Genomic DNA, 13,112 nt, shown 5'->3' with positions numbered 1-13,112 from the left:
TGTTGTTTTAAGCCTGTACATTTTGGGCTTGTTTGTTATTCAGCAGTAGCTAACCGATTCAGGTAGTGGTTCGCAAACTACCACCACTGATCAGCAGCATCAGCATTGCCTGGGAACTTGTCAAAATGCAAATTCTCAGCCCACACCCAGACCTACTAAGCCAGAAACTAGGGGCGGGACTCCCTGATCTGCATTTTAACACACGTTTCTGGTGATTATAGATACATTCAAGTTTGAAAGCCACTGATCTAGGTAATAGCATAAAACCTCCTCTCAGCACACATAATAGCATTTCTATCATTTTGGTATATGGCCTGGAATATTCTCTTTCTCCCTCCTGGAGCACCTGCCAGCCCCACAATTCCCAAAGGCTCCCCTGATTCTTGTTCCACTTTGAATCTGGGGCTGCTGTTCCCACAGTGGGTAGGGTAACCTTTTGCTTTAGGAAGTCAGGTTTGGCCTGGACCCCTCCCCTGATCCTCCAGCCACTCCAGGGCCCTTGAATCCCTGACAGCATGGGGAGGGCAGCTCAGAGACCAGCACACACATCTGCAGCTTTGACTTCCTCGGACCCAGGGCCCCATACCCAGGGGGCCTGCAGCAGTTGGGAAGGGCAGGATGTGGACCTACCTGCCCAAAGTTCCAAGGTATGCTTTTGATGCACTTGACCGAGCCCTGGTAGATGAAGCCTTGCTGGGTGAGCACATACTCCTCCCGCTCCTCCTCTGAGTCCAGGTACACAGCGTCCGCTGGGGGTGGGAAGGAGGGGACCTCAGCTCTGGGTCTGGCAGGTTGCAGGGTCCCCAAAGACACAGCAGCCAGAGGGCCAAGACCCAGGGCCAGGTCAGAGTCTCAAAGGTCCTTCTATCTTTGAATCAGAAAAGCTAATCATTCATTAATAATCCCATACCCGTGTGAGATGAGGTGTTTTTGGCTCGTGTTACCAGTTGCTGCCATTTCTCCAACACTTACCCGTGATAAGCATATGACGTATATTACATTTAATTTCTGCAAGAGTGTGATGAGAAAGGGACCTTGAAAGACCATTTTACAGGTAGGAAAACTGATGCCCACCCAAGAGATAGAGGAGCACAGGGGTCAGGAATCTCCTAGTTGATCCTCACTTGTTGTATGACCTTGGGGAGATCACTTCTCTTTCTTTGTCCCCCTCTCTGTCTTCCCCGAGCGTGACATGGGATGCAGACCTGCAAAGGGGCTTTGCAAGCTAAAGTGTGAGAAGTGTGAGAAGGAGCTTGATTCGAGGCAGAGAGAAAGCCTACTAGGGTCACTGGGGCTCAGGGGAAGTGGGGTCCTGCCCAGTGGTGGGGGAGGTGGTCAGGGAGGGCACACTAGAGGCGGTGGCTCGTGATTGCTACCTTGAGAAATGACTAAGATTTAGATACTCAGAGTCTGGCGGAATGACTGGCTAAGCAGAGGACCAGAGACAGGACAAGGACAACTGCTGGGATGGCACTTAGCTCCCCATGGCTGGCAACTACAGAAAAGAGGATTGGGACCAGCGGGGTCAGATGGCAGAGGGTCAAAGGTCAAGCTGGCCTTTATTATCCCCCACTTCACAGGTGAAGAAACTGAGGCTGGGAAGAGGAAATTCAGAGCCACTTTGTGATTTTGGTGGGCCCTAGGCATTTTTACTTCAGTGGGCCCCTTCTTCTGTAAAAAAAAAAAAATAATAACAGTAATAATAATAATAATAATAAATTTTATGACTGCACTGGTATGATGACAAATATATTAATATTACATATTAAAACATATTCTCTGACCTAAACTTTCTTTTTTTTTTCTTCTGATTCTAAAAGAAATTAAAACATTTTTATGGGTCCCTAAAAATACAGTGGCACTGGCCTGGAACACAGCTGCTCAGGGCCCTTGGGCCTCCAGACTCCGTCAGGCCCCCCTCTTATGGCACAGAGCCAAGTAAATGTGGAAGTGGCCGAGCATCTTTCACCTTCTAGACCCTGCACTGTAGCTACCCCCCCACCCCACAGATAAAAATCAGCCTTCCAGCAAATGAACTATAGTCAGCTGATGGTGCAGGAGAAAGAACAAAAGAGAAAGAAAAACCCATGCTGTTTTGTCATTGGGGTGAGAGTGTTGACCCCACCCTGACCCAGGTGGCAGAGACTGTGCCCTCCCCCCAGCTCTGCTGGTCCAGGTGGCGGCCTTGGGAACAAGAGGTCCCGCACATACTTCAGGCTCAGCTCCCTCCTGTCCTCCAGTCCTCACTGAGCTAGGGGTGGAAGGCTCTGGTTTCAGGGGCAGGTCCCAGAGGCAGCCCCACCCCCTCCAAACCCAACTTCCTGCTTCTGCATCTCCAGCTCCCCCCTCCCCCCGCCCCCCTTCAGGTTCCCAACCTGGGATGTGGGTCACTTTAGTCACCCCAACCCACAGGGCAGGGATGGAGCAGGGCTGGAGGAAAGGCCAGAGGAAGGGGACATTCCCAGAACCTCATTCCCTGTTCCCTGAGCTCTGAAACCCTGCCTGTGTTGGTGAGCAGCAGGGGACACTGGCCTCTTCCTCCTCCCTGGGCCAGGTGGCCTACTAGCCGTAAGCTCTGTAGATTGACAAAATCCAAACAAGTCTACAATGGGGTCCGGCAAGGCCACTTCTGTCCCGAGAAACCATTCCATGTGGCCCCAGGTCATGTGAACAAGGGTGCTTCATAGATACCCTTCCTGTAAGGAAGCCCTGGGGACGACCTCATTTCTCCGGGGTAGAGGGCCAGATCAATGAATGATCCACATTGGCTAGATACAGGGCACTCTGAGCTCTTAAAAAGAAAAAGCAGGGGGCGCCTGGTTGGCTTGGTTAAGCGTCTACTTTGGGCTCAGGTCATGATCCCAGGGTCCTGAGATCCAGCCCCGCATTGCGCTCCCTGCTCATCGGGGAGTCTGTTTCTCCCTCTGGCTCCCCCTCTGCCACGCCGCCACCGCCCCCCCCACCCTCTCTCTCAAATAAATAAATAAATAAAATCTTTAAAAAAAAGAAAAAGAAAAAGCAGATGTGTATGCACACCGATGTGGAGAGATCGTCAGGATGTGTGGTGGGGTGGAAGCATTAAATAAGTCATAGGCTGATGTGTACTGTGGGATCCTTTTGTGTTTAAGAGGGACGCAGAAACCCATTAAGGCAGCAATGTCTCCAGGCATATACACCGGAATCTAAGGAGATGAGTCCCCCAAGACAGCTAATAATTCCGCTCCCCAAGGAGAGTCAAAGTGGGAGCTGTTTCCCTACAGTGCTGAGGACATCCTCATGTCTGACTGCGATAAGTAAAAATACAAGCCAAAATATATAAAAGAGAAAATAAAAAATCCTCTCAACTATGTTATAAAATGCCCCAAAATGGAGAAGAAAAATATAAAGCAGCGTCCCAGGAAGGAGTTGGTTGTCTGGAGCTGGAGAGGCCAGAACTTGTGGCTGGATGCCAGCTCTGAGGAAGGACACCCCATTCCTAGGCTGGGGCCCATCCACAAGGCTTGTCTCTCTGCTTCACTATGCAGGAGCAAGAAGGAGACTGACGGCACTGTTAGTCCGAGAGGGAAACTGAGGCCGGGGCTGCCACCCCCTTCCTCCTCGAGCCAGCCTGCTAGTTTTGTCCAGCATTGTCCACTCACTGAGGAGCTTCCAGAAGCCACTAGACCTCTCCGAAGCCTGCGGGGACACTGACAGTCTCCCAGTAGGGATTGTTGAGACGAAGCATCGAGGAGGCACAGAGGTCACCTAACTGCTCCTGCCCACCGCTTCTGGCCACCCTCCGCCTCTGCCTCTGTTTCCCTCAGTTTCCCCTCCCCAAGTCGGTCTGGTGAAATTTCAAACAGAGCCCCAGGAACCAGAACCGGGCATGGGATCCACGGCCCCGGGCATCCCCTGGACACCCCATTCTTGACTGGGACTGTGAACCCCAGACACCTGCACGCCCAGGTCACGGGGTTCGGGGAACACATGCGCCTCAGATGCGGGGTGAGGTCCTTTTGGCAACTGTGTGGCCTCGGGGAAGGCATTTTGCTTCCAAGTGCCTGTCTCTTCCTGTATGACATGAGGGTGGGTAACAGGACACTGCAAGGCTCCTGTGAGGCAGGAGCACGGTGCTGCCCAGAGGCCTTCCCTCCATCTTCAGCCCCATCCCCCCTCGCCACTGTGCCTCCTGCCATTGGGTGGTCCAGCCCTGCCAGCTCCCCGCGTCCCCCCTCCACCGAGAGCACGGCTCACCTGGGCACCAGGTATTGAAGAGCAGAGTGAAGTGGCCCAGCACGAAGCTGGAGCCCTGGTAGCCAGTGGAGGCCTCCAGGGTGAGGCGGTAGAGGCCGACAGGGGCGTTCGCCGGGGTGCTGAGCTGCAGCGAGAGGACGCCGTCCTGCTGGTCCATCACCACGGCGGTCCAGGCGCCCTCCTCCATGGCACTGGACAGCGGGAAGCGGGCCTTGGTCCCGGCCTCCTCGCTGGGGGCTGGGCCTGATGGGGAAAAGGCCGTGGCCGTGAGCCAGACGTGGGCAGGGAGGGAGCCGGCCCGGCAGAGGGGCCGGGCGCAGGCCGGCGGGTGTCCCGTGGGCCGGGATTGGAGGCCGGTTCCGCTGCTGACCGCTGCTGACTGTTGAGGAAACCTTGGCAAGAGGTCATCTCCCTGCGACTTGGTTTCCTCCTCTACAAAGTGAGGATCGGACCCCAGCCTGGCAGAGTGCTTTTGCGAGAATTTGGAAAAAGCCACAGGCACCAGATGGATTTCTCCTGGGAGAGGGGACAGTTCCACCCCAGGGGGCAGGGTCTCAGTCAGGCTGCCTGGGCGGCTGTGACTATGCACAAGACCCTCCCCCTCTCTGGGCTCCACGTGTCCACCCGTAGCACAAAGAGGAATGCTTCGGGACCATCCCCTTTCCCACCTGAATACTTTCCCTGCTAGGAAGCAGCTTTCCCTTTCAGAAGAATCAGCTCAGACACTGAGCAGGATAGGACCTCGGTCCTCGAATGTCCCCGCGGAAGCCCATCTGAGAGGCCCCTTGCTGTGGGGTGTTGGCCCGTGCAGACTTTAGGTGTTTGTCTCCCCCTGGCTCCCTCCAACTTTTGACCTCTGTGTCTCCATAGGCAGCTCCAAGCAGGGGTCATCACCATCTCCTTCCCACCCCACAGCCTTGGCACTTCCTGCTTCCCGAGACCCCTTGTACAGGTAGGAAAACTGAGGCTCAGAGAAAGGAGGGTCTCCCAATAGCACCAGGGTTCTGGGGCAAAGTTAGCGTCTGAGCCCAGGTCTCTAGGCTCTGGGCTGTCCTCCACGGCACCTCTCATTCCCTTGCTTCCTCATGGGGTCTTAAAGGCTCCATGAGAGAGGGAGCCGGCCTCAAGCTTGGCTGGCTGCTTTTTCTGGTGAGGAGAAGGCCCTGCCTCTGCAGGCAGGTCTGAGTCATGGGAGGGCGAGGAGGGGCTGGTCATCCTTTCTGGACTTGGGTGGCCGAGAGGAGAAACAGAACCTTCTCTGCCTAGTTGGGCGGCTGCCCAGGAAAATTTATTTTTATTCTTCCATCTCTCTCCGTGTAGCCCGGCCCACCTGCTGTGGACAATATGGGGGCCTGTTCCCTGAGGGGTTCCCTCCCCACACTCTGCCCCTCTTCCCAACCCTCCAGCCCCACCCACGCCCAGACCCAAATATAACCATGAGCTAACAGGCATGACACAGGCCTCCGGGGCCCTGTCTGGATGCCAGGAGTTGGCTGTAAGCCTTTAAATGCTCCTGAGCAGTTAGGTCTCACTGGGTTCCCCGGGAGGTAGCCAGGATCTGGTTCTCCTGCTCAGGCTCTGAGCACTGTGTGACCCGGACTAAGTCAGCAGGCCTCTCTAATCTGCAATTTTCTTCATCAAAGAAGAAAACAGGCTTAGACCACATGCCTGGGAAGATCTGATTCTAGGTCTCAAACTCACTCTGTGACCTTGGACAAGCTACTTAGCTTCTCTGTGCCTCAATTTGCTCATCGGTAAAATAGGGTCAATTACAGGCAGTTACAAATACCTCCTTATAAGGACACTGTAAAGCTTAAAAAGGTGGAGGTACATTGCACGGTGTCTGGCACAAAGTAAGTGCTCAGTAAACGATTATTTTTTGTTACCATCACTCCCATGTCCTAACGCAGCTCAGAGGACTGTCAGAGACTTCGTAAGAAGGATTCCAAACAGTGACTAAAACAGTAATTACACAGGGTACGCGAGCGTTCCTCCGCGTCACCAAAAAGGACCATTAAAAGTCAGAATCTGCAAGCCAAACCACAGATTTGGGGGACTGAGTGAAATGTAGAGATTGCCTTGTTCAGCTGAATCACTTTACAGAGAGGGAAACTGAGTCTGAAAGGGACCAAGTCAGGGGGACCACATGGCCTAGTCTGCCTGGGACAGTCCCTGTTTACAGATGTGGCCCCAGCTTAATTCTTAATGGTGTTCCTTTATTCTCAGAAATGTCCCTGTTTGGAGAATCAATGATCTGGTCACCATGGTAACAGCCCGGGCTGGGTCCCACGGCCACTGTCATTATTGACGTACCACCCTCAAGGACAGGTCAGGAAACACATTCCCCCTTCTCTCCATCCTGGAGCACACACACACACACACACACACACACACACCCCTTTCTTCCAAGGAGCCCTGGGCAGGGGACATGAGGACAGCCTCACTGCTCCCATAAGCCAGCTCGGAAAATGCACTGGCTGCCGCTCCACGTGGTACTGTTTGTGGACCCAGAGATGTTTCAGGGACCCCTCTGGGCCTAAATGACCTGGAGATGCAGGAGTCCTGGGGACTCCCCTAGACCACAGTTGGTGTGGGGTTGGGCAAGTGGATGAGGGAAACCTTCTGGAGGAAAGCCCTCTATCAGCCTCATGAAGGTTCTTGATGCTGACTTCAGTCTCGATGTTTGTCTCTTGTGGTCTGTTCCCCATAACAGAGCCTGCCAGGTCTCTAACCTTCTGGGCAAAATACACAGCATCTCGGTCTATACAGGGTCAGGCCACACACTCTGCTCACTGAGGGACCTTCGCCAGCGCTCTCCCCTCTCTGGGCCTCAGTTTCCCTAAAGAGGTAGTACAGGCTGATAACAAGCTAGAATGTTCTGGCACCAGAGCAGGGTGGCCAGGCCAGGCCGGGGGCTGAGTGCTAATCCAAGCCAGGCTTTGAGGTGAAAGGCCCAGCTTCCTGGTATTGTCCCTCAGGCTTCCCCACTCCATGAGAGTTCTTGGTAACTCAGACACGGAAGCTGTGTTGCCTCCAGAGAGGGAATGTCTTCCCAGACTGCCCGCCGGGGTTCTGGAGGTGATCAGGGCAGATTGGCTTGGGTCCGAGATAAGCCGGTGGAGACTGGAGAACAGAGATGAGTTGCTAGGGTGGAAGAGCAGCTGGTCACCCAACCCTTAATGTAGGGCCTAACTACCGAGCAGCAGGCTGCCTAGATGCAGGGAGAAGAAGAAAGGGAATGTCTTGAGAGGGAAAGAAGGGAAAGAAGGTGGAAGTCACAGGTAGCTCCCACTGGCAACTCCTCGACCATTCCATTTCACAGAGGAACAAACTGAGGCCTGGCTGGCTGGCCCTCATGGTAAGTAGGTCAATGTGCCTGCTGTCAGCTTGCAGCAAGGAAAACTTCAACACTGGGGGCGGGGTTTGAATCCTGTTTTGTCCCTAACTCACTTTGCAACCTGGGCATGTAACTCAACCTTTTCTGAGCCTCAGTATTTTCATCTGTAAAATGGGGTCTCCTTATGCTTCCAAGATGGGAGAATTTAGGTCGAGCATGCATACAGCAGGTGCTCTATAGGTGCTGGGATTCTCATCATCCCAAGCCTGACTCTTCTCAGGGTATCCTGTTATGCACCACAGTGTTCCACTTTATAGAGAGGGAAACGGAGGCTGAAAAGATCAGAGGCTCCTGGAGGCTCCTCCGGTCAGTTAAAATGGGCCCCGAAGCTGCTGGCTGTCTGTGAGGGGGCCCAGCCCGGGAGAGTGGGCGTATCCCTGCCAGAAGGGGAGGGAGAGGGAGGAAAGGCATGGGGTGGATATCCGTGGCCAGTCTGCAGGCTCAGCGATAAGCCTTATCAAAGGGCTGCCAGGTAAATACAGGCCTGAGCCTGTTTGTTGCTCTCTCTGCCCTTACAGGTCTCAGAAAGGCCTTTCTCACCCTCCAGCCCAGTCCCAGCCAGGCGGCCCCTAGCTGACCTCAAGGGAGTGGTTCCCATCCAAAGCCCAATCCAGAGATTCGGTATTGAAGGCTCCTTTCCCAGGAATGGCAAACCAAGAAGACTGGGCATTGGGCATGGGGGATAGGGTGGCTAGGGCCTCACTGTCCCTTCACCCATCGCTGGAACCACCCCCACCCCACCCCAGCCCCGGAGCAAGTGCAGCGACTGCTGCTAACATCTACAAGTCAATCTCCCATGTCAGGCCCTTCTGCCCTAACAACCCTCCACCGTGAGTACTTTGCACAGGATAAAACGTAAGCACAGAGAGGCTAAGCAACTTGTCCAAGGTCACACAGCGGGTGGGCACTTTAGTCTGTACCAGAATCCAGGTCTGTCAGCCCCCAAGCCTGAGGCAGCCTACCGAGGCCTGGAGAAGGAACTGTGGGAACACAAAATTGTCCTCTCAGAGAGACGAAGCCTGCTAGGTTCTCTCTACCACCCAAATGTACCCAACATGGGCCAGAGCCAGAGGCCTGGTCGGGTTATGTGGATTTGGGGAAGTAGCTGTTGATAAGAGTTGAAAGCTGTTTTGATGTGGGGAAGAGCGGGTGGACCTTGATAGACCATTGTGGTCGGAAGCTGAGCCCCACTCCTTGGTGATAATGGGTTTTCAGAACCCGGGTGTCCAGCCCACTTGTTTATGAGGCTGGGTGGCCTGGGGCATTACTCCCTCCACGCTCTGGGCCTCAATTACCTCATCTGTAAAATGGACTAGCGGCTGCTAGGAACTCTTCAGGGGGCAAAGAGGAATGGAGCCCCATGCCCCTTTGTCAGGGGGTCATGAAATCACAAAACAGGTCAGGGCAAGGGGATGGTGGAGGGACTCACCGGTCACCGCACTGAAGGTGAGGCTGTCCACGCTGGCCTCATAACTTCGGCCCTCGAAGTGCAGGGTCAGCCAGAAGGGCTGGCCCCGCCTTACCACCAGCCTCTCCCGGCACAGTTCGGCTGTGTGGTGGTCACGGCCATTGACTTCCAGCTCCAGGTCACAATTCTTCAGAACCAGATCTATGGAGACAGTGGGAGGGGTGTGAACCGTGGTGGCCTCCCTCAGCTGGCTGTGACCCTGGGGCTCCCTGGACATGGGGACCCCCAGGGTCATCTGGGAGTCAGCCCTCTCTAAATAATGCCTACCTGTCCAACCCCCTCCCAAACTCCCCCCCGGCCCTGCCACCCTGGGGCTAACCAGGCCATATGTCCCCAACTCTCAATCACAAGGTCATGCCGACTATGGCATGTGGGGGAGATCTCTGGTGCCTTCCAGCAGTGTGACTTCAGGCAAGTCCCCTTTCCGGGTGTCACCTTCCTCATCCGTCCCCAGGACCATTGTGAACCGCTCAGCCTGGTGCCTTGCCCATCACCTACTTTCTTCAATGCAAGCTGTTCTGTCCTTATGAAAGGGTCCTTTTGTTAAAAATGAGGTGGGGAGGGATGCCTGGGTGGCTCAGTGGGTTAAAGCCTCTGCCTTCAGCTCAGGTCATGATCCCAGGGTCCTGGGATCGAGCCCCACATCGGGCTCTCTGCTCAGCAGGGAGCCTGCTTCCTCCTCTCTCTCTGCCTGCCTCTCTGCCTCCTTGTGATTTCTGTCTGTCAAATAAATAAATAAATCTTAAAAAAAAAATGAAGTGGGGAGCAGTATTTGGCACAAGTTATTTACACAGGCTTGGCCTTTTAGTTTCAATTTTCAATTTATAAGAAATATGGAGGACTGAGGAACATGTTCAACAGAGAACCAGGATACAATTGCCAGAAACACACACTCTGGGCAACAACAGGTGGAGCTTCCTTAACAAATAAGTTGCAAGGAAAAAAAAATCATTGAGGGGAGAAACTATAAGTTAAGAGAAACTTAAGAGACATTTCGGCCTACTTGGATCCTTATTTTTTATTTTTTATTTTTTTTTATTATTTTTTTTTTTAAAGATTTTATTTATTTATTTGACAGAGAGAGATCACAAGTAGGCAGAGAGGCAGGCAGAGAGAGAGAGGAGGAAGCAGGCTCCCCGCTGAGCAGAGAGCCCGATGCAGGACTCGATCCCAGGACCCTGAGATCATGACCTGAGCCGAAGGCAGCGGCTTAACCCACTGAGCCACCCAGGCGCCCCGGATCCTTATTTTTTAAAAACTCTTCTAAACTTCTCTCTATTTTGATGGACGTTCAGTATTCTCCATAATAAATTTTTTTTTTTTTTTTAAATGCAGGGGATTTGGAGTCTTCTGGACCTTCATTTGGTCCTGTTGTGTTATCCTGGGCAGGTCTCTCTCCCTCTCTGGACCTCCTCTGAAGTCTCAGAAGTCTCCTGTGAGGATTAGGAGAGAATGCTGGGCACTCCTTCCCCAAGGCCTGGACCAGGGCAGAAGTCTGTTATGTGAAAGCTCTATTTATAGTTTTGGAGGGAGCTGAAGACCAGGGCGGAGGCAGGGGTGGTAGGTGGGTGGAGGTCTGAGGGAAGAGCAAACCTCATAAATCTTGGCAAGCTCAAGGTCACGATTAGGAAGACCGTAGCATGGGGAGAGTAGGCAAGGTAGACTCTCAGCATTGTGGGGTCTTTGGAAAGTAAGTGGTCCAACTGAGTGAGGCCAGGGGCAGGGATTTGTCCAAAGTCATCCAGCAAATGGGTACTTCCATGGACACATTGACTCAGGTCCCCTGACTTTTGCCGTGGAAGATCCCACAGTGCGTGGTGACTGCTAAGGGAGGACCCAGACATGGCTTATCTCTACTTAAAGCTCATAGCCGCTCCACCCACAAGGGTACTATCACCAGCTCCCCGGTGCACAGGGAAATATTCTGTGGTCCCAGGTCCAACAGCAAGCACCAGAGTAGGGATCTGCATCCCGGGCTGTGGAGTATGAAGCCTGCGCTGGAAACCACCTCGCTCAGAGCTCAGGGTTTGCTCACCATCCCCCCACTCCTTCCTTCCTCTGCCTCCCACTCCTGTGTTGTTCTGAGCATGGGAGGAAGCCTGAGGAAGCTGAACCCCTCTGCAGTCACAGCAGGAGAGACCTCCGATCCACCAGAAAGAGCTTCCTGCTGGCCTTCTGAGGTAAGGAAACATTGTTTTTGGAAACTTCTATTCCAGAAAGCTTAAGTGGTTAAGAGGACCCCCCCCCCCCACACACACACACAAACATCGTGAGATGGTTAGTTTCTGGGTTGGGGCAGGTGGGGTGCCTTCTTGGGCTATCGTCTGAAGAAGGATTGCCAGAAATCATGACCAGCTCCAAAGGTGCAGAAACACTGAGTTCTAGGATGCTAGGATTTCTGCACTGAGAAAGGAGCTGCAGTCTTCCAGGCCAGTGGGACCCCTGTAGGAAGTGGCCACCGTGGTACTAGGGCAGGTGACTCATACAATCAGCACCTCCAGGATCCCCTAGCCCCACGGAGCCTCTCTTGGGGACAGGGATGGGAAAATGCATCGTAGACAAGCAGCCACCTAGGTCACCCATGACAGCCATCCTTGAGCTGGTTTTCAAGCCCTTGTGTTGGGAAGCCAGATCCCAGATAGGGACTAAGGTGGCCTGAGGTCACACTGCGAGTCAGGCAGGTCCACGGGTTTTTCCCTCTCTTCCCTTTTCCACGTGCCCCGCCTCCCTCTTCACATTCCCTCTCCCTACACCTCCGTCCAGGGGCTGCAGTGTGCCAAGGTCATTTCAAGTGGACTTGACCCAAGAGTTAACTGGGACAGGGGGTACAGCGCATTTGGGCACTGACATGCCCCACTGCAGAAATCCTTTCCCTGGGACAGAAGTGTTGCCACTGTGGACGTGTGTGTGCGCGCGTGTGTAGTGGGAGGAGCAGGTAAGAAATTAATCAGATCCCTTCTCTACTCCTCTTGGCCCTCATGGAGGTACCAAGACCTGCAGAGCTGTCCATTTTACAGGAGGGGAAACTAAGGGTCAACAAGTGGCCCAAGACCAGAGTTGTAGAATCTGAGGGCTGGAGGGATCTTAAAGAACCCGTCTGCTAGCAGGCCAGTCCCTTGAAGGGTGCTGGAACCTATTCTCTGGCCTCGGACGCAAGCAGTCTTCCAGGCACCACTAGGGAGAACGCGCACGCCTCTCCAGCTGGCAGGGACTAACCAAAACTAAGCGTTCTGAGGCCAGGCCAGACCCTTCCACACAGCCTCATGGGACCCATCCCCACTATCTGACTGAGGACAAGTGACAATGGTCCACTAGCCCAGTACATTACACTTTACAACACATCTTCACGTTCCGTTACCTCATCTGATCCAGGGAGGCAGGGGTTAATGATCATGCCCTCGGGATGGGGAAAGTAAAAGGCCCAAACTGGGCCAGGACTGGGAGCCAGGCACTCCTCACCCAGCCCAGCCTTCCTGCTGCTCCCAAACTGGGGGACTTAGGGACTGAGCAGCCCCTGGCCAGGTGTTTCCCAGGCAGGACCCCTGAGACCAGGGAGGGATGGCCAGGGGCAGGGCGCCCGAGTGGTGGCAGCGCTCGCTGAGCCTGATACTCACCCTCGGCCATGGTCAGGTGGTGGCAGCGGCTCCTCCTCCGACTGGTGGCTGGACCCTCCAAGTGCGACCACTGAAGGCAAGCACTGCCGCAGCTGAGAGAGCCGTGAACTTATAGCCCGCTTTGGGCGGCAGGGGGCGGGGCCGTGCTGGAAGGCGGGGACCTGGTGGGGCCACCTTTGCCCAGTCTGGGACCGCTCTCCGCTCAGTTAGGGTGCCCCCAGGGGCAGGAGCCCGAGGGAGGGAGGGAACAGCCGCTGGGCAAGGGCGCCCCCTGCGGGAGCGGACAGACATCAAGGCTGGGACAGCAACGGACAGGGCTACACAAGGAGACCAGGACCCACAGACACACCTGGACACCTAATCAGATTTTGGGTAACAGAGACGTGGAGGTGCAAAAATA

The 13,112-nt window shown here is 54.2% G+C and overlaps 1 protein-coding gene across 1 annotated transcript in view; it reads right to left on the bottom strand.

Moving 5' to 3' along the window:
• Positions 1-12,872, bottom strand: part of TGM2 (transglutaminase 2) — a 33,490-nt gene extending 20,618 nt beyond the window's left edge. The window contains exons 1-4 of the mRNA XM_059133241.1: positions 12,713-12,872; positions 9,060-9,239; positions 4,234-4,476; positions 631-749 (exon numbers count right to left, since the gene is read on the bottom strand). Coding sequence (XP_058989224.1) covers positions 631-749; positions 4,234-4,476; positions 9,060-9,239; positions 12,713-12,722 — 552 coding nt within the window. The 5' untranslated portion in view covers positions 12,723-12,872. The remainder of the gene's footprint in view (positions 1-630; positions 750-4,233; positions 4,477-9,059; positions 9,240-12,712) is intronic.
• Between the last annotated feature and the right edge of the window lie 240 nt (positions 12,873-13,112).

Source organism: Mustela lutreola, chromosome 9 (genome assembly GCF_030435805.1).
Source record: "Mustela lutreola isolate mMusLut2 chromosome 9, mMusLut2.pri, whole genome shotgun sequence".
NCBI classification, from domain to species: domain Eukaryota; kingdom Metazoa; phylum Chordata; class Mammalia; order Carnivora; family Mustelidae; genus Mustela; species Mustela lutreola.
The sequence above is the reverse complement of the archived record's forward strand: the minus strand, read 5'-3'. Positions and strand labels throughout refer to the sequence as shown.